The following is a 21,718-nucleotide window of genomic DNA, read 5'->3' on the forward strand; positions in this document are numbered from 1 at the left end:
GCTGCAAGCAGGGGCGGTCCACATTGTATGTGAACAGACCTGATTCACACCTCCTGGACTAAATACATGGACGAGATTGTGACTGCTCTTCAGATTTTGCACTTCCCTGAATTTTATGACTGGGAAAAGTACCCAAAATGTGTAATAAATAAATAAATTACACATTTTAGGGTAGAATAAATTTAGAAACAAAGACACTGGGATGAAATAAGTATTTAAATATGTATTTTGTGAACAAATGCATAATTAAAAACGTATTTTCATGAAGTTATATGTGTGTGTGTAAAAATAACAGATTTATATTAATCATATTCTTTATTGCTGTTGTTTCAACCATCCCAGCATCAACCAAAATATATCTTTACATTAAAATATACCAGAAATAGTAATGTACAAAAGATTAAAAGAAGAAAAGAATATTAGAATACATAAGGTTAACGGAACTAATACATTTCAGTCGCCGAGACCATATAACACCGGTCTTGAAAGACCTACATTGGCTCACAGTACGTTTCCGAGCACAATTCAAAGTGTTGGTGCTGACCTTTAAAGCCCTAAACGGCCTCGGTCCAGTATATCTGAAGGAGCGTCTCCTCCCCCATTGTTCTGCCCGGACACTGAGGTCCAGCTCCGAGGGCCTTCTGGTGGTTCCCTCACTGCGAGAGGCCAAGTTACAGGGAACCAGGCAGAGGGCCTTCTCGGTAGTGGCGCCCGCCCTGTGGAACGCCCTCCCATCAGATGTCAAAGCGATAAACATCTACCTGACATTCAGAAGACATCTGAAGGCAGCCCTGTTCAGGGAAGTTTTTAATATGTGACATTTTAGTGTATAATAATAATAACAACAACAACAATAACAATAACAACAACAACAACAACAACAACAACAACAATAATAATAATAATAATAATAATAATAATAATAATAATAATAATAATAATTTATTATTTATACCCCGCCCATCTGGATGGGCTTCCCCAGCCACTCTGGGCGGCTTCCAAAAGAATATTAAAATACTATAATACATCAAACATTAAAAGCTTCCCTAAACAGGGCTGCCTTCAGATGTCTTCTAAAAGCCTGGTAGTTGTTGTTCTCTTTGACATCTGGTGGGAGGGTGTTCCACAGGGTGTTAAAATCCCCTAGGACAACCAAACTAGGTGTCTCCAGGAGGACATCCGCCACGACCTGAAACAGCTCGGGCAGGGAATCCTTGGTGCAGCGGGGAGGTCGGTACACCAATAGGAATCCTGTACTGCCCCTATTGCCCAACTTCCAGAACATGCACTCAGAGAACTGGGTCTTTCCAATAGGACGCCATCTTTCATCTTTGTTGGAAGCCGTCCAGAGTGGCTGGGGAAACCCAGCCAGATGGGCGGGGTACAAATAATAAATTATTATTAAATTATTATTATATTTTCCAACTAAAATTTTGCAGTTCACTCAATTTTAAAGGCAGCCAAAAATCTCACATATCTGTCAAAAATGTGCCAAAACCATTTGTTGTTTTCACTTGATCATGACCATCAGGTATCTTACTAAAGAGTTCAGAATGAACTTTGCCCTTGGTTCGGAATGCAAAGAGCAGTATAAAAATATTTTACACAGAGAAGCTGTTCTACTGATATATTGCTATAACGTCCCTCTAAATATAGTTACAGGTAGGTAGCCGTGTTGGTCTGCTGTAGTCGAAACAAAATAAAAAAATTCTTTCCAGTAGCACCTTAGAGACCAACTAAGTTTGTTATTGGTATGAGCTTTTGTGTGCATGCACACATCTTCAGATACACTGAAACATCTAAATATGGCGAAGGCATAGTCTGGAATAGCAAAGCCAGAAATGCTTTTCTAAACAAACTAACTGATAAATTATGTGGATAATGCTCAACTCCATGTGTTAATTTAAGGAAATGCAAACATGGAGACAAAAATTATTCATTGAATTAATTCATTGAATTCTTCTCTCTCTCCCTCTTTAAGCAAAGGATCAATCAGTCAGTCAATATAGGGTATATCATTACCTTCATCTTCATCTTCCAGCTGAGCTTTTGATTCTCTTGGGTACATAGCTCTTCGGAGAGTCTTCCTTTCCAGGGTGGTCTGGTCAGCTTCCATATCCTACAATCAAGGTTTCAAAAACGAAACTTCTGCAAGGACTACTTAGGTGAGACGTAGGAAGCTTCAGGTTTGGGAGCCAAATGCAACTTTCCAGGCCTTTCTAACCACACCGGACTAGGCTCACTGCCCCTGGTGCTTTTAAGTGATTTTGGCTGGTTAGAATGTCCCCTTGAAATGGGATAACCATAGAACTGAAGGGTTGGAAGGGACTCCAAGGATCATCTAGTCAAACTTGGAGGCTGGATCTGCTGCCCCTGTGGATCTGGCACCTGAGGTGGATGTCTCACCTTGCCTTTCAGGTGGGCCAACCCTGGCCAGAACAATAGAGAGCAGAATGGACAGCGGTGAGGGGTAGTTGTTCCCCAAGAATTGGAGCGAATAAATAACAAGTCCATGAAGGAACGAGGAATGCTGTGTATTCTGACTAGCTGGTGTGCAGCTAGCAGCTAACTCTGGTGCTAAGTGCATTTTAGACTGGTTTTCGGTAGACTCCAATCCTTTGTGAAATGTGGTAGCCAAGAATGGACAAAACACATCAACCGATCATCTGTTGACGAATTCCTGAACTGACATTCTGGGTAGAAATGCTTTCATGTGTGAAGCAAGCACAAAAGCCACGTTTGGATGGCAAAAGAGGAAAGGAGTTCTGCTCCCCCTTAAGGAAACGCCACCTGATAGGTCAATAAAAAGGTAGAGGACCCCTGACAGTTAAATCCAGTCACGAACAACTCTGGGGTTGCGGCGCTCATCTCGCTTTACTAGCCAAGGGGGCCGGCTTATGTCCGCAGACAGTTGTTCCGGGTCATGTGACCAGCATGACCAAGCCACCTCTGGCAAAACCAGAGCAGCACACGGAAACACCGTTTACCTTCCCACCAGAGCAGTACCTATTTATCTACTTGCATTTTTGGTGTGCTTTCGAACTGCTAGGTTGGCAGGAGCTGGCACCAAGCAACGGGAGCTCACCCCGTCGTGGGGATTCGAACCATCGACCTTCTGATCGGCAAGCCCTAGGCTCTGTGGTTTAGACCACAGCGCCACCCGTGTCAATATGGTGTGCCAAATATGGATCCACAGCTTGTCTTGAACGGAGCTTTGTTGTTTGCATTACCTTTTCCAGTTCCTGGTCTTGGCGATTCATCAGCGTTTTCCAGTGTTCGTAGAGTTCGACATCTTTAGTTTGGATGTCCTTCAGGGTCCCTTCTCTAAGCACGGTGCCATCCTTCATGGCAATGATCTGAGGAGAAAGAGAAGGAAGGGGCAAGGGCCATAGCTCAGTTGGCAAAGCAAATCCTTTACATGCAGATAGTCACGGGTTCAAATTCTGGCTTCTCCAGGTAGGTCTGGGAGAGACTCCTGCCTGAAACCCTGGAGAGCTACTGCTGGCCAGTGTAGACACTATTGAACTGGAAGGACCAATGGTCTGACTCATTATAAGGCAGCTTTCTAGGTTCCTAGGTAAAGGGGCCCCTGACCATTAGGTCCAGTCGTGACCGACTCTGGGGTTGCAGCACTCATCTTGCTCTATAGGCCAAGGGAGCCGGCGTACAGCTTCCGGGTCATGTGGCCAGCATGACTAAGCCGCTTCTAGTGAACCAGAGCAGCGCACGGAAACGCCGTTTACCTTCCCGCCGGAGCGGTACCTATTTATCTACTTGCACTTTGACGTGCTTTCGAACTGATGGGCTGGCAGGAGCAGGGACCGAACAACGGGAGCTCACCCCATCGCGGGGATTCAAACCGCCGACCTTCTGATCAGCAAATCCTAGGCTCTGTGGTTTAACCCACAGCGCCACCGGCGTCCCTTCTAGGTTCCTAATGATGTGCTAATTTGGAAATTCAACAACCCAAGGGATGGGTGAGTGTGCAAATTTTACTTTCTCTCAATTTCCCATTTCCCTGATCTTAGGATAACCACATTTCTGCATTAGTTTAAGTTTTGCTTTTTAAAAAAATCCTTATGAAAAACTGTCTGAACATTGGTGTGCATTTCTCCTAATATACACACGTTATATGCAAATTTATCTAATATGCATATTTTGCAAGTCATGTCCCCTAATGTAATGCTTTTTTTTTTTTTTTGCACAGATACATGCATTTTTATCCGTTCTTTTCTATCAGTTCCCTATTTTGGGTGGGGGTGGAGAACTGCCCTGCAAAATTTGGAGATGCATGAATATCAAGGGAGGCCTGCCTTTCAGTTTGTACATTATTTCAGGAAAGGTGAATTAGGCAAGGGCATATTTTCACTGCACTTCTTCCCCACCTCTCAACAACATATATAATTTGGTCCTTCAGCAAGTTTCCAATTAGACCCATTCAGAGCCTTAGCACAAAATCAGATATACAGAAAACAGCATCTGGAAAACAAATTGCGTGCTTCCTGCCCCATCTGGACTGTGCTATCACTGCTGACCTTGATGACCCAGCAATTGCTCTATGATTCCAGACTACCAGGAGATTAGCATGGTCTGCTCATGGGTTACGTGCGGGGACTGGATGTGCTAAATCAGCACACTAACTAGAGCCCTGAGATGACACGGCCTGAAACCAGCATCTTTTCTCTTCAACGGATGGTCTTCTTAACCAGTTATCTGAGCAGGAGGATCTCTCCAACCCTGAAAACTTTAAGTGAAGCCAGTGTGGTTCATTGGTTACGAGCGTCAGACTAGGACCTAAGTGACCAGAGTTCGAGCCGACACTCAGTCATGAAGCTTTACTGGGCGACCTTGGACCAGCCATTGCCTCTCAACCAAACCCACCTCACAGGGGTATTGTGGGGATTATATGAGATGGGGGAGAACCACACATGCTACCTTGAGCTCCTTGAAGGAAAAAGTGGGGTATAACTGCAATAAACAAATAAGGATGAATTCCAAGCGTCAGACATGCATTCATAAGAACATGAGAAGAACCTGCTGAATCAGGCAAGTGGCCCATCTAGTCCAGTGGGCACAGGGATCACGTTCTGCTTGCTAGCTTCACAGGGGTCTTCTTCTTTCTTCTTTGGAGATCACTCGTAGCCAAGTAAGATTGTCTTCCATGAACACAGTCTTAACAGTGAGTCCATAAGTGACTGTGGAGGCCAATTCTGGATCTACACGTCCTTCCACAGTGGGGACATAGGTTTCCAGGTGGGAGTTGATCATGGTGAGGGTTTGCCAAGCATGCCTTCCTCTTAGCACGTTTCTCCCTTGCGTCTTGAGTTTGAGTGTCTTCAAAGCCCATGACACCTTTGGTAAAGGCTGTTCTCCAATTGGAGCGCTCACAGGCCAGTGTTTCCCAGTTATCAGTGCTTATACTACATTTTTAAAGATCTGCCTTGAGACAGTCTTTCAACCTCTTTTGTTGCCCGCCAGCCTTACACTTTCCATTTTTAAGTTCGGAATAGAGTAGTTGCTTTGGAAGATGATAATCAGGCATCGGCATAACATGACCAGTCCAACGAAGTTGATGCTGAAGAATCGTTGCTTTGACACTGGTGATCTTTGCTTCTTTCAGTACACTGGCATTAGTTCGCCTGTCTTCCCAAGTGATGTTAAAATTTTTCAGATACACCATTGATGGGATCTTTCAAGGAGTTGCAGATGGCGTTTATAAGTGGTCCATGTTTCACAACCATACAGTAAGGTTGGTAGGACAATAGCTTTGTAAACAAGCATTTTGGTTTCCCTGCTAATGCACTTCAATTGGGAGAAAGCTGCACTCGCAGAGCTCAGGCAATTCTGGATTTCGGCATCAATGTTGGCCCTTGTGGAAAGATAACTGCCCAGATAGGAGAAGTGATCAACATTTTCCAGGTAAATGGGTGATGGGAACTCCAGTGCATACTCCACTACGGCCTAGGACCCACGTACCTACAGGACCGCCTCTCCTGGTATGCCCTACGGAGGACCTTAAGGTCCACAAACAACAACATTTTGGAGGTCCCAGGTCACAAGGTGGTTAGATTGGTCTCAACTAGGGCCAGGGCCTTCTCAGTACTGGCCCCGACTTGGTGGAACGCTCTGTCACAAGAGACAAGGGCCCTGTGGGACTTGACATCTTTTCACAGAGCCTGCAAGACAGAGCTGTTCCGCCTGGCCTTTGGTTTGGACTCAGTCTGACCCTTATGTTTACCTCCCCTTATGGTCTTGATTTATTGGCTATTTTAAAATGAGGCTGCATTTTAAATTGCATTTTAACCTGTATTTTAAATTGGTGTTTTTTCCCCTCTCTTCTTCCCCCCCTTTTATGTTTTTACTGTGATTTTATTGGTGTTAGCTGCCCTGAGCCCGGCTCTAGCCGGGGAGGGCAGGGTATAAATAAAAATTATTATTAGCTGGACCATAAAGAAGGCTGATCGCCGAAGAATAGATGCTTTTGAATTATGGTGCTGGAGGAGACTGTTGAGAGTCCCATGGACTGCAAGAAGATCAAACCTATCCATTCTGAAGGAAATCAGCCCTGAGTGCTCACTGGAAGGACAGATCCTGAAGCTGAGGGTCCAATACTTTGGCCACCTCATGAGAAGAGAAGACTCCCTGGAAAAGACTATGATGTTGGGAAAGATGGAGGGCACAAGGAGAAGGGGACGGCAGAGGATGAGATGGTTGGACAGCCTTCTCGAAGCTACCAGCATGAGTTTGACCAAACTGTGGGAGGCAGTGAAGACAGGAGGGCCTGGCGTGCTCTGGTCCATGGGGTCATGAAGAGTCGGACATGACTGTAAAGGGAATTGGGGTTGCATGTGTGTAGATGTAGCTGATGCTCTAGGCAACGTTCCCTGGCTAAACCTTTCCCTGGCTGGACAGCCCTTTCTCCGTGGCTGTGTCAGTCACTGGCAGAATCCGTCAGTGGACGTTTCCTGAACTTCCTCCAACATAAAAACTCCTTGACACCAAGTCTCCGCCTAGACTCCCTGCGCGGAAGTCTCCTGCGCAGGGTGGGCATGGCCAGCGGAGGTCCTGGACTCTCCCCGCTGGTGTCTGTGGAAGAGTCCTGGAGCCCTCTCTCCGAAGTCCTTCCCTGCTCCCCTTCCTCCCAGGTGTCACGCTGATTTCCTTCCCCAAAGGAAGTGTTCTCTCTCCCTCTGCTGGTCCCTTCTCCCGCATCATTGGGGAGCCTTACCTCCACTCTTGGCTCCGATGGCAGTTCCCTGACAACGACTAAATTACTAAACAACAACAACTGTTATTATTATTATACTCAAACTATGGAACTCACTCCCCTGGGAGGCAGTGATGACCAACTTGCGGGTGGCTTTAAAAGAGGATTAGACAAATTCACAGAGGAGAGAGCTATCAATGGCTACTAGCCATGATGGCTGTCCTACCTCCACAGTTGGAGGCAGCGATGCTTCTGAATACCACTCGCTGGAAACCAGGGGAGGAACGAGGGCTCTTCTGCTCATGTTCTGCTCCCTGGTTTCCCCCAAGCTGGCCACTGGGAGAACAGGATGCGGGACCAGATGGGGCATTGGCCTGATTCAGCAGAGCTGTTCTTATATTCTTAGTTTGATACGTAAGAAAATTTGGCAATGTTTGGATTATGCAGAATTGGACAAAATGACAGGAAAGATCTGAAACCTGCGGGACCAGAGATTTACAGAAGAAGTATATGAATTATTTAAAGAGCAACTGTAATCAACAAATTACGCTAGGAGGACTACAGGAAGTTTTGTAAGGAGAAATATACGAAGTGTTACAAAGTCGGAAAAGATAGAGATATTGGTTATGAGTTTGAAATGCAATAGGGAAGATAAGAAATGCATACTGAGAGACTAGATTGTAAAATTTTCAGACAGGATTGATGGAAGTCAAAAAAAACTGAATAAGATGCAAAAGTATGTTTAATTACTGTTGAAAATGATGTTAAAAAAGGTAATAAAAATTTATATATATAAAAAAGAAAATTCTGCAATTTATTTTTTTTAGAAAGTCCACGATGCATACCCAATCTGCGTGTGGCAGGTACTGCAATTTATGAGTCACCAATACAAGGGTCCTTTTGTCATCCTTAAGAAACTTCAGGATGCCTTCTTGCATCAGGTGATCACTCAGGTGAATGTCCAAGGCAGAAAATGGGTCATCCTGGAATTAAATATATGAAAAGAGAGCATTTTGAAACCAGGCTAAAGCATAATACCTGCAGGTCTTCCTATCCCAACACAATGTGCTCTCGGGGAAATCATTTGTTAGGCGAATGTTCACATACCAAGTCAACAATTTCCATGGGGAAATTTCTACTACGTTCCGGACCGCAGAATTTTGACACCAAAAGATGGGAAAACATGGAAAAACAATCTGAAACCTTTCAAAAGGCAAACAAAGAAGGGCGGGAGCTCTCTTATTTCCCTCTCCCCTCCCTCCCTGGTTTCTGGCAAAATGGCTGCCGTGGATCAGCAAAACACAAAAAGTAAGGCTTGTTAAAGGTTGATTTAAAACAAACAAACAAAACAGTACTGCATGAAGGTCCAGCCATTTGGATATCTGAATCTGTGGTGTGTATAGCATGCTTATACACTCCTTGTGAATTTTCGCACAAAAGACATTTGGATAGCACAACCAATTTTTTTTAAAAAAAAAATCTAAAAAATAAAGAATTAAAACTGAAGTATGAAAAAAGCCTTACCAGGAACACAATGTTGGTGTTTTGGTAGAGAGCCCGAGCAACACAGATTCGTTGGCGTTGACCTCCGCTCAAGTTAATTCCCTAATGGGTACAACAGGCCATGCAAAATTATTTCTCTTGAGTAAGTGCCAACAACGACTGATTTGCCAAAGCCTTGAAATAACCAGTTTCTAAAATTAACCCCTCACCCTCAAGAACGCCTTCAAATTTATGTAATGATGTGTTATATTAAATATTAGGGCTGTTGGTTGCCAAACCTAGACGACAACTAAGATAGAAAGTGCATCTCAGAAATCAAATAGGGAAGAAAGTGTCCCAAAATTATTTGTAAGCTGCAAATGCCCTCTTTTATGAAGACAGATGACAGAATGTTTTTATTATGTGGACCTGAACAAAATAAAGCCAACATCCATACAGGTAAAATCTCATAACACAAAAATAAATTAAAGTGGATTGTAATACATAAAAGATGTAAAATATCAGGAATGTTTAAAACAAGTCTAAAATAAGATATAAAACTTGATACCTTAAAATATGAAAGTTAAAAGTGAGTTAAAATAATTGACAATTATTATTATTATTATTATTATTATTATTATTATTATTATTATTATTAAAATTACAGATTAATAATGGTAATGTATGAGAACAGCAACCAGACAAGGATAGGTTTAGCCTGGGGAGATTTCCTTTCTGTGTTTTTGCAGCCAGAAAAATAAATCTAGCCACAGTCATTGTTAATAATTTGTTCGAATCTGTCCAAAAGTAGGCCAGATAGCATTCAGAAGTCCTACCTGGAAATTTTGAGACAAAAGAAGTCACCAATCTGATTCGGTTCTCTGAATAGAAATTACAGGCAAAAAGCATAGGAGCCAAGGGTTGTATATGTAAACAGTTAAGGGGTACCCTCAAACTGTCCAATCCAGCAGAGGGCAAGCAATTAAACCTAGCTTTAGTGAAAACCCAAAACAGTATTTGAGAATAGTTAAATTCTCCAAGTATCTAGCATGGCTTCCTGTAGCGTTCCCAAAGCAAGGAAGGATTGGACTCTGATTAATAAAATACACATGAGGCATGACCAGCAAGACTCTGGGAGGAGTTGCCAATAATAATCCTCTCCACCCCTTGGCCCAGGTTGTTTTATTCACACACAAAAATTTTACACAGTGTTTGTAAGAACCAATCAGATTTCCTCTGAGCCAGTGGCGTAGCGTGGGTTGTCAGCACCCGGGGCAAGGCAAGTAATTTGCGCCCCCTAACCCGTGGATTTGCGCCCCCTAACCCGTGGATTTGCGCCCCCCTAACCCGTGGATTTGCGCCCCCTAACCCCCAGATGTTGCGCCCGGTGCGGCCGGCCCCCCCTGCACCCCCCACGCTACGCCACTGCTCTGAGCTATTCAAAAAACCCCACGTGGGACAAAGTTAAAGTTAAAACTACAAAGAAACTATTTCCTACTTGAGCATGCATAGTAGTCCAGAGTAAATAAAATAGAAATAAAGGAGGAATGTTTTTAGGAAAACCCCGGAGGTCATAAACAGGAATAAACAGGAGAGGAAGGATGGCAATATTTACCATCTCCTTGTGAACTCTCTTCCTGGCCCTTAATATCTATCTAAAGATTAAACTATATCAAAGCTACCTTCTATCTTTATGACCCAGGATCCCTGGTGAAGCGACTGGCCTGTGCATTTAGAATGCTTATACGTGCCTGTAAGGCAGAGAAATAGCACATTGATGCAGAGGCATGGATTGATCAGAAATCATATCAAAATGGCTCAAACTCAGTCAACGCAATGCTTTCATTGCTGACACAAATGGCTTGCTCCAAATTTTTTTTAAAATAATTCCTCCTAGCGATCCCACCTGATCACTACAGCTTCCTGACATCGGGGCAAAGAAAAAACCCAGATAGATTTGGAGGCAGGAAACCATTCAGGCAAAGGACACAGAATACCAAATATCAGTGCCCTTAATCCAGAAAGCAATAGTGGATTTCACCTGACGATTGCCCAAGGGGTTTATGGGAAAACTTAGAAATTGTAATTTGTTGAAAAGGCTTTTAAGGTTTTGAATGTTGTCGAGGGCGCACCTGCCGGTGAGCGTAAAGACCTCAGACGGGGCCGGCCCTATCATTTGGCAAAGTGAGGCAGCAAAATATGGGTGTCCTGAAAAGGCAGCACATTGCTGGTTACTTAATACATTATTGTCATCGTTTTTACTGCCAAGGATTAGGAAAGGCACGTGTGGGGCTTCCTCCTGCCTCAGGTGCCAAAATAACTTGGCTGGCCTTGGATAATAATGCACTTGGGCTTGAGCCCAGGGGAGAGGGGCGCCATTTCCTGCTCTGCCTCAGGCAGCAACATTTATTGGGCCAGCCTTTGCCCTGTAAGACAAAGAAATCATGCCCCAATAACTGACAGGGGGGTGCTTCTGGATTGCTGGGTGTTGCGGGCACTGAGGCTGCTTCTGCTGAAAACGAGCTTGTGCTGATGTCATTGCTAACAACAGCTGTGATCATGGATCCAACAGGACCAAGAGCATAAGCACAAATTCCTCATGCTTCGTTTACCCTTTCTCCAATTTCGGTCTGGTCTCCAAATGGCAAGAGATCGATGTCAGGCTGCAGAGAACACGCATCTGTGACGGCTTTGTACCTGTTGAAGGAATAGAAGAAACTCGATGGGCACAAAGGGATCTCTGGGCAGGGCCAGTGCAAAGACAGGAAGCTGATTTTAACTAAGTTACATCATTGCGTCCATCGAGCTTGATACTGTCCGTGCTGAATAACAGCAGTTCTTCAGGATTTCAGGCAAGATCTGTCCCAGCTGTACTTGAACCTGCTGGCAACTGAACCTGGGGGTCTTCTGTATGCAGATTACAGTGGTACCTCAGGTTAAGTACTTAATTCGATCCGGAGGTCCGTTCTTAACCTGAAACTGTTCTTAACCTGAAGCACCACTTTAGCTAATGGGGCCTCCTGCTGCCACTGCGCTGCCGGAGCACGATTTCTGTTCTCATCCTGAAGCAAAGTTCTTAACCCGAGGTAATATTTCTGGGTTAGCGGAATCTGTAACCTGAAGCATATGTAACCTGAAGCGTATGTAACCCGAGGTACCACTGTATTTGCTATTCCACTGAGCCATGAGGCAATGGGGAAAGTTTATGGTCACAGCCTGACAGACGCTAGCAGAGCTAATAGCAATTTTTTCCATCTTGTTTTTGTGGCTTGTGCTTGACTGCAGGCTGGACGTAGGTCTGGATTTTACTCCTAGGCCAAGAAGCTTCCAGGCTGTCGTCAGGTGATTGACACAGGTGAGTGACACTGGGGTTTCTGTGCAAATCAGGAGCCGGTCCACTGCCTGGATTCAGTTCCCCACTCTTTGCAATATAAGTGCAAAGGTTTGAATTATGGGTTCTCTCTGTAGATGCATGATCTCAACACCACAATTTGTGAGACAACAGGGAAGACTGGGCTGGAGGTGGGAGGGAATACCTTTTTTGCTCGTATTTGTCATTTCACACACAGTTTTATTGTGGTCCATAGACCCAAAATACAGAGTACAACAATAGTATATAGTCATTTCAGTGGCACTGGGATGGGAAGATTTCCTGATGCATTGCACCCATCCTCCGAATTAGCGGTTGCCATTCTCCAACTAAAAATCCCCATTGGGAATCTTTATGGCTTTGCTCTTCCATCTTCCTTACCTGAGCAAAGAGCAGGAAGAAGTGCGGCTGTTAGAAGCGTTATTCCCTTACCTCTGTTTATTAAATGGGCTGCCAAAGGTGATGTTTTCCTCCACCGTAGCATTGAGGAGCCAGGGCTTCTGGGCTGCATAAGCCACAGAGTATCGGTTCCTGGTGGGAGAGGTGAGTGCGTTAGGAGCAGTGGGCAGGCAGAGCTTCTCCCACACATGGTTTATAACAAATTGGTAAGAGAAAAAGATGCACGCAAGAGAAAAGCAGCTGTTATAACAAGAGTGAAAGGAGGGGAAGTTTTTTTTTTTTTTTAGGAGAAGGTTACGTTAAAGGAGCACCCATCCCTGCCACTGCTTTCTCTTCCCATGATGAACTCCAAGTAAAAATGTGTACCACATGTGCTCTATTTATACTAATCGCCCACTCTGACGCTGGGCTCTCCAATGAACATGCGCCCAATCAATGTGTTCTTTACAAGCAAGGTCCAGTATGATTTCAAATTGGGAGACAACATGTTGAGATTCCTGTGTTGCAGGAGGTTGGAACAGATGATCATTGGGATCTCTCCCAACTCTGCATGTGATGGCCTGGGATTCAGACTCAGAGGCTGAACCTGAGGAATCCCAGTCTGCACAGGAGTCCCCGCCTCCAGAACCAGCTGAGCTGGGGCAGGGGCTTGAGCCTGAAGGGTCCTCACCTGTGCTGGATCCTCAGGTGCAGGCACCAGCTGAGTCTGCTCTGGCCCCTGAGGGGGTGGAGGACCCATTGCCTGCAGGTGCTCCACTCTCAGCCCCGTCAGGGGAAGAGGAGGTTGCCTCTGGGTCCGGTAACCCTCCAGCCTCTTCTGAGCTGCAGAGGCTCAGGGCAGTTCCCACAGGAGGAGTTCCCACAGGAGGAGTGCTCACCTCCAGGCCAGGAGAGGCGAGTCACCTGTGGACCGGGGCCGCCCTATGCCTCAAGGCAGATAAAAGCCAGTCAGCCCCAGTCCCAGGTTGTGGGAGCAACGTTGTTGGTAGCCTGTTCCTGCCTGCACCCTGTCCTGCTCTTCTGCCAGAGTTCCTGACTCCTCCTGACTCGGACCCAGCTACAGCTTTGATGGCTAGCCTCCACACCGCACCATCGACCTCGGACTGGATTCGGACCTTGCCTCTCGGTTAGCCCCCGGGATCCGCACACTGCAGTTCTATGATTCTATCAAGTTGAACTCCAGCTGCATAGATTCCACCATCTAAGCATAGATATCAGGTTCCGTAGAATTGCACATATGTTGGAGCATGCACAGGAGGCTAGTCAAAGGCAGAAGCTCTCGATGGTGCCTTTGTGAACTCCAGCCATCAGTGGCCACTTCTGTGTTGGCCTTAGCAGACACCTAAGCGAGATAACTGCCAAAAGAAAGCTGAACATGCAGGGCTGCAGAAGAGAAATGCAAAACAGTGGGCAGGATGCCTTGCTCAAATGGCTGGTTGGAACCGTGAACAGGAACACTCTTGTTAGGAGGGAGAATATACTGCAACATTTTGTTGCAGGTCCCACCTGTAACATTAATGTTCCATCCTTTTTCAGTGATAGAGCTCAAGGCTCTGTACACAGGATTCCCAGGTGGTAAATAAGGTAAAGGTAAATGACCCCTGGATGGTTAAGTCCAGTCAAAGGCGCCTATGGGGTGCGGCGCTCATCTCGCTTTGCAGGCCGAGGGAACCGGCGTTTATCCACAGACAGCTTTCCAGGTCATGTGGCCAGCATGACTAAACCGCTTCTGGTGCAACAGAACACCGCGACGGAAGCCAGAGTGCACGAAAACGCTGTTTACCTTCCCGCCGCAGCAGTATCTATTTATCTACTTGCACCGGTGTGATTTGAACTGCTAGGTTGGCAGGAGCTGGGACAGAGCAACGGGAGCTCACCCCGTTGTGGGGATCGGCAAGCCCAAGAAGCTCAGTGGTTTAGACCACAGCGCCACCCACTTCCCTATTCCCAGGTGACCTCCTACTGAGATATGGATCAGTCCCAGACCTCCTTTGCTTCAACAAAACTGCAACATCAAGTGCTTTCAAACCATGCCCTGCAGCCTACATACAACCTTCCCTTCCAGATACGTACTGAAGAGGAAGATCAGCATGGTTTGCAGGCTGCCTTTTGGGTTAGCTTATCGACCATTATTGACCTCATGGAGCAGGGACAGTCAATGTTGTGCCCTCCATATGTTGTTGGACTACACTGTAGTTGCTGACCAACAGCTTTAGACAGCATAGCCAAAAGTCAGAGGTGATGGGATTTGTAGTCCAACAACATCTGGAGGGCATCACGTGGACTACCCCTGTAATAGAGGAACCCCTGAGAAGCTTCAAAGGGACCCAAGATGGTGCAAATGGCAGTTTGGAAAACTCCTGGTGCATCATAGCATTTAATGATGAGCATATAATAGTCTTTAATATTTGACAGTATTTAACAGCTGGCATGCATTAAAAAAAAAAATCTGTCAGGATTTGATAGATAACGTGCATTGGTATTAGTATCTGCCAGCATTCTAATAAGATGCATGCAATAGAGATTAGTATTTGACATTTGACAACTTAGGTGATTTCTTCTCCGGTCAAAATCAATACTATCAAATTAAGTCACTGTGTCTACAGCATTTGAATGTTGCAGTTAAAATGCCACATTCAAAATGCAACTACAAATCTTGAATTCAAAATTTCTCATTTAAAATATGTATAACAACTATGGGAAATGCACAGCATTTTAAAAATAAATTGCCGGCATTTGTTTCTTTTAAAAAGTGCTGCTACGTTCCATCACAATAGGTTCTCCACAAGTTTCACCTGCAGTTTGATAAAAGAGATATGGGTGCTGTGAAATACTGAGTGTTAGTTAGAAGCATTTAATGTAAACGTAGCAAGTTTCCACATTACAGGAGTTCAGAAGGCACAAAAATGTGTTGGGCGATGTTAATTTCCCTGAAGTTATCAGGTATCTGATAACACAGTGGTTCCCAATTGATGCCACAAGAACTACCAGTAGAAGCTGAAATGTAAATTCATCTTAGTTCATAGTGAATGTCTGTGCAATCCTATGCTGGTCTGCTCAGAAGCAAGTCCAATTCAGTTCAATGGAACTTACTTTCTGGTCAGTTGATAATAGGGTTGCTGCCTGATTCACTGAAACTTGGGAATGAAACTAGAATAATCATGAAAGGTTGTTTATGTGAAGAAGGATAAGGAAGAGAAGGATGGTTTGTTCCTCTATCACATGAAGCCACTGGTTCTTGGAGGGTCTTAACTGTCCAAACTGGGTCTTAAAATTTCTTGCGGCTCGTATTCGGATATTTACTTGACCAGGACATTAAACCCACCCCACCACCCAAGAAAGATTGGGAACCACTGCATTGGAGAAGTTTACTAGTTAATATTCTCTAGCAAAGTGTTGTAATTGGGGTAAGGAAACAAGGCATTGGTTGTAGAAAAGGGAGGGATTCAAAAAGAAGAAGATTCAAGAATAATACCTCCGGCTGGCTTCAAAAGAAGACTCACTTTCATATCCACTGCAAGTTATGGTAAACAGTATTTTAGTGGTAGTTGGTGAAAAGATAACAGCAACGAGGTGAGCAAATTTCACATACTTGGGAGAAATATTTGAAAGCAATAAACTCCTGATGCTGAAGAATAGGGGGGAAGACATTTGCATCTGCAAATCAGAACAACACTCAGCTGCAACTGTAACAAGATACTGATAGAAATTCTGACCAGTTTTGCAGAGTTTCTATTCTGGAGCCCGCCCCCCCACAACTAGTACAGTGGTACCTTGGGTTAAGAACTTAACTCGTTCTGGAGGTCCATTCTTAACCTGAAACTGTTCTTAACCTGAGGTACCTACCACTTTAGCTAATGGGGCCTCCCACTGCCACCGCACGATTTCTGTTCTCATCCTGAAGCAAAGTTCTTAACCTGAGGGACTATTTCTGGGTTAGCGGAGTCTGTAACCTGAAGCGTCTGTAACCCAAGGTACCACTGTACAATTAAATCCAACATGCTTCACACTGGGCAAGCATTTACATCCGTGTGTGTGTGTGTGTGTTTGTATAAGCTCCAAGAGTGGCTATAATTGTTGCTGCTGCTGTTGTTGTTGCATCTCATGGGATTTGAGATTTTTGACCCTCCATGGGATGTCATAAAAAGTCCTTCAGGATCCCATGCACTCAGTTCATCTTTACTGAGATCTCAAAAAGAGATCTCACTCATATGAGATCCTAAAGACTCTTAACTTTTTGTGGGATCTCCAGGTCTGGGTCAATATCCCTCATGATAGGCAAACCTCTCGCACTCTTTGAAGATTGCTGACAAAGAGGAGAGGGTCTCCTTGCAAGGGTTTCAGGAGACAAGCACAGGACACTTCCAGACTACTTTTTTTGGGTAGGATTCAATCACATGCTGGCAAATTCAAGTCATGCAATTACAGTTGCTTGAGAAGGTCTTGCACAACAAACCCGCTTCCCTAAAAGCTCAGGCTTTTTGCAGTAAGGAAAGTGATGGGGAAAATGCAATGGAAAGTGTGGGATGGCATTTGCTTTGTGCAACACCATATATCCTCCCCACAAACAAAGCAGAATGAACACTCATTAAATCGCCAGCATTGTCAAATCTCCCTGCAAGCAAATCGGGTTGGGTGCTCAATAAACAAGTCATATGGAAGCAGCCTAAATTTCTCTGCAATTCTTTATTTCTGTGGTCCTGTGGAAACCAAATGTTCCTTGGTTTCTTTATGAATACAACAAACTTTTGTTACACCCAACTGTGAATTTAGTTTTCTGGCATGCTTATTTCAATGTCCCACATCATAGTTTTGAACACCTGTTGGGAGGAAAAAAACCTTTTCATGTAAGACGTAGTCTCCCTCCCCAGCTTCTTATCCTTTCCCACCCCAGACCCCAAATCCCTTAAAAGACATGTAAACAGCATATTCATGCAAATGACAATGGTGCTAAGTATGGCTTCACAGCTTAATATTAATGAAGGTCAATGCTTCACTTCAGCAAGCAATGGGTTGGGCAGGCTAAAATCACAATGGGTTGGGCAGGCTAAAATCACACCTGGTAGATGGAAACACATATAAGAAGGAGAAAGCATCATTGTTAATTAATTCACGACTGCATGGACTCTCAAAATCCCTTCTCTTCCTTCCTGCTGGGGGAGCGGGGGCAGGCTGCTTTTGCCAGAGACTTGTACTGATCACTTGCAGTTTCCATCAGCCTCGGACAACATGGCCGATGCTCAGGGACGGTGGGGAAATTGTAGTCTCAAGGCCCACATTTTTGCAACCCCTGACCCACCCAGTCTGTGTTTGTCTATTCTGAATGGCAGAGGGTCTCAAAGGTCTCAGGCAGAGTCCTAGCCCCTGTTAGGATATTCCGTTCCACCTTAAGTGCAGGCATGACTGTTGTGTGTCACATGCCTGTTTACACTCCAGCACAGCTTGCTGAGAACTTCCATTTTGAGTATAGCTGTTGCTTATGCTGCTTGCTTGGACATGAAGGGGAGAAGACATGTTTTTCCTTTTTTTTTTTTTTTTTTTTATATAAAGTTTTATTGCTTTTTTCCAGGGTAAAAGAAAGGTATATCATCCATAGCACATCAAAAGCAGTTTTACAGAAAGGAAAAGAAGTTATAAAAGAAGAAAAAGAAAAGATTCACTTTTTCACATCCATTTTCATGATCGATCAGACTTCCCCACGTCCCCCATCCCCTGTTTTCTTCACAATAAAAATAAACAGCAAATTAATACCTTATTTCATATGTTTTTGTGTTTTCATTTAGTTATATAGTCCACAATTTATACATTTCGAAATCTTAACTTAATTTTCAACGTTTACCAAATTCAATACTGAAGCATGTTTTTCCAGAACATTTAGCAAATTCTCAACATTCATATAGCTTATAATATTTTTGTAAATAGTCCTTAAATTTTTTCCAGTCCTCTTCCACGGCGTCTTCTCCCATGTCTCGGATTCTGCCTGTCATTTCAGCTAATTCCATATAGTCCATCAGCTGCAAATGCCATTCTTCCAGCGTGGGTAACTCCTGTGCCTTCCAGTGTTTAGCTATAAGAATTCTTGCTGCTGTGGTTGCATATAAAAAGAAAGTTCTATCTTTTTTTAACACTCTCTGGCCCACAATGCCCAGGAGGAAGGCCTCTGGTTTCTTGTGAAAGGTGTATTTAAACACCTTTTTCAACTCGTTATAGATCATTTCCCAGAAGGCCTTCACCCTCGGGCATGTCCACCAGAGGTGAAAAAAGGTTCCCTCAGCTTCCTTACATTTCCAACATTTATTGTCAGACAAATGATATATCTTTGAAAGTTTGACTGGGGTCATGTACCACCTGTATACCATTTTCATAATGTTTTCCTTTAAGGCAGTACATGCCGTAAATTTCATACCGGTGGTCCATAACCTTTCCCAGTCTTCAGACATAATGTTGTACCCGATGTCTTGTGCCCATTTTATCATAGCTGATTTAACTATCTCATCTTGGGTGTTCCACTTAAGCAGCAAATTATACATTCTTGAAAGCACTTTCGTCTTAGGTTCAAGTAATTCTGTCTCTAATTTTGATTTTTCCACCTGGAAACCAATTTTTTTGTCTTTTTTAAAAATCTCTAAAATTTGGGCATAATGAAACCAATCTCGCACCTTTCCTTTCAGTTTTTCAAAACTCTGCAACCTCCAAGTGTCACCATCTCTTTCAATTATCTCACAATATTTCAACCAGCCAGTCTCCATATTACGAAATTTTACAGCCTTAGCCTCCACCGGTGATAACCACCTCGGAGTCTTACTTTCGAATAAGTCTTTGTATTTAGTCCAGACAATGAGTAGAGCTTTCCTGACAATATGGTTTTTAAACAGTTTATGAGACTTTGCCTTGTCGTACCAGAGATATGCATGCCATCCAAAAGCATTACTATGCCCTTCCAGATCTAGGACATCAGTGTTTTCTAACAAGAACCAATCTTTCAACCAGCAGAGGGATGCAGCTTCATAGTACAGTCTTAAGTCCGGCAGGGCAAACCCCCCTCTTTCCTTTGCATCTGTTAATATTTTAAATTTTATTCGGGGCTTTTTGCCCTGCCAGACAAACTTCGCAATGTCCCTCTGCCACTTTCCAAAACATTCCACTCTGTCCACGATCTGAAGGGTTTGAAACAGAAACAACATTCTTGGCAATACATTCATCTTGACTGCAGCTATTCTGCCCGACAAGGTAAGTCTCAGTCTCGACCATATTTCTAAATCCTTTTTAATTTCCGACCAACATTTTACATAATTATCTTTAAACAGATTCAAATTTCTCCCAGTCAGGTTAACCCCCAGGTATTTCACTTTTGGAACAACATTTAATTCTGTTTCCTTCTGAAACCCATCTATTTCTGAAGGTGTCAGATTTTTAGCCAAAACCTTGGTTTTTTGTTTGTTCAGCTTAAATCCCGCCACCCGACCAAATTCAGAAATTAGTTCTAAGGCTCTTTTTGTACTAGCTTCTGGCTCCTGTAATGTCAAAACCAGGTCATCTGCAAAGGCCTTCAATTTGTATTGTTTTTCCCCGACCTGTATTCCTTCCACCCGCTGGTCCTTCCTAATCATATTCAGCAACACCTCCAGGACAGAAATAAATAACAAGGGTGATAAGGGGCACCCCTGTCGTGTCCCTTTTTCAATTTTAAACTCTTCAGTCACCACGTTGTTTACTATCAGTTTAGCTTTTTGCTCTGAATAGATTGCTTCAATACCATTTTGAAACGCCCTTCCCACTCCCATCCCTTCCAAATTTTTCTTCATAAATTTCCAAGATATGTTATCAAAGGCTTTCTCGGCATCTATAAATATCAAAACTGCCTTCGTGTTCAGATTTGTCTGTAATAACTCCAAAACATCAATGATATTCCTAGTGTTGTCAGACATATGCCTGCCAGGGAGAAAGCCTGCTTGATCTTTATGAATTACTTCATTTAAGACTTTTTTCAATCTGTTTGCCAAAATGTTAGTAAAAATTTTGTAATCCACATTTAGGAGTGAGATAGGGCGATAATTCCTGAGTTGAGTCTTTTCAGATTCTAATTTAGGAATCAAGGTGATGAATGCCTCTTTCCACGATTCGGGTGCCCCCTTTCCTTCCATAATTTGGTTACATACCTCCATTAATGGCTGAACCAAATATTCCTTCAATGTCTTGTAGTATTTGGAGGTAAGCCCATCTGGACCTGGAGATTTGCCTAATTGCATGTTCTGAATGGCACTTTCAATCTCCTGTTGTGTTATTTTGTAATTCAGGGCTGTTTGCTTGTCTTGTGTTAATTTTTGGAGGCCATAACTTCCTAGAAAATTATCTATCTCAGTCTCCACTTGGGGTCCTTGAGTAAACAATTTTCTAAAATATCTCTGGAAGCACTTTCTAATATCTTCTGGTTTCTGAATACATTCTCCCTCAACCTCTAGATTGGTAACAAAGTTCAACTTTTGTCTCTTTTTCAGCTGCCATGCCAGCAGCTTCCCACATTTATTTGCCGATTCGAATGATCTTTGTTTCATTTGTTTAATTTTCCATTCAACTTCTTGATTTATCAATTTTGCATATTGTGCTTGATGGAATTTTATTTCTCTTAAAACTTCTTTTGATTTTGGGTTTAGTCTCAACTTTTTCTCGCCATCTCTTATCTTCTCCAAGATCTTATCTTTTTTACCATTCCAGAGTTTTTTCTTGATAGAGTTTTGCTGTATCAGAAATCCTCTCATCACAGCTTTACTTGCGTCCCAGATTGTTTTCTTTTCCACCAAAGTATTCAAATTTATTTCGAAGTAATCTTTCAACGTTTTTTGGGCCTTCTTCACAATCTCCTGATCTCTAAACAAATAGTCATTCATTCTCCATCTGAAGGATCCAGCTGGTGTAAGTCTTAAATCTATTTTCAAGGCGTTGTGGTCGGAGCAAGTTTTAGGGCAGATCTCGACTTTTTTTATCTTAGGTGCCAGTCCTCTAGATGTCCAAATCTGGTCGATTCTTGTCCACGAAAGATGGGCCTCAGAGAAAAAAGTTCCCTCTTTACCTAGAGGGTTCTTTGTTCTCCAGATGTCAATCAAGTCCATATTGTCTGTAAGTTCAAAAAAGGTCTTTGGGAGTCTGCCATCTTTAGTCAAGTTCTGATTTTGGGACTTATCCATATATGTGGAGACAACTCCATTCATATCACCCATCAGGATGATATTAGTATAATCAATATAGTCCAACATTGTCTC

General features: G+C 43.5%; 1 protein-coding gene across 10 annotated transcripts in view; it reads right to left on the reverse strand.

Annotated features, from left to right (window-relative positions):
- ABCC9 (ATP binding cassette subfamily C member 9) overlaps window positions 1-21,718 on the reverse strand; it is a 95,136-nt gene that overhangs the window by 32,161 nt on the left and 41,257 nt on the right. For 8 of the 10 annotated variants that reach the window (XM_081209780.1, XM_081209783.1, XM_081209778.1 and 5 more), the window contains 7 exons: window positions 15,934-15,972; window positions 12,492-12,590; window positions 11,302-11,386; window positions 8,732-8,812; window positions 8,053-8,190; window positions 3,231-3,356; window positions 2,023-2,119 (listed from right to left, as the gene is read on the reverse strand). In XM_081209780.1, coding sequence (XP_081065906.1) covers window positions 2,023-2,119; window positions 3,231-3,356; window positions 8,053-8,190; window positions 8,732-8,812; window positions 11,302-11,386; window positions 12,492-12,590; window positions 15,934-15,972 — 665 coding nt within the window. The remainder of the gene's footprint in view (window positions 1-2,022; window positions 2,120-3,230; window positions 3,357-8,052; window positions 8,191-8,731; window positions 8,813-11,301; window positions 11,387-12,491; window positions 12,591-15,933; window positions 15,973-21,718) is intronic. The other 2 variants (XM_081209776.1, XM_081209784.1) reach the window with 1 other exon arrangement.

Source organism: Podarcis bocagei, assembly GCF_964188305.1.
Source record: "Podarcis bocagei genome assembly, chromosome: 10".
In the NCBI taxonomy this organism is placed as follows: domain Eukaryota; kingdom Metazoa; phylum Chordata; class Lepidosauria; order Squamata; family Lacertidae; genus Podarcis; species Podarcis bocagei.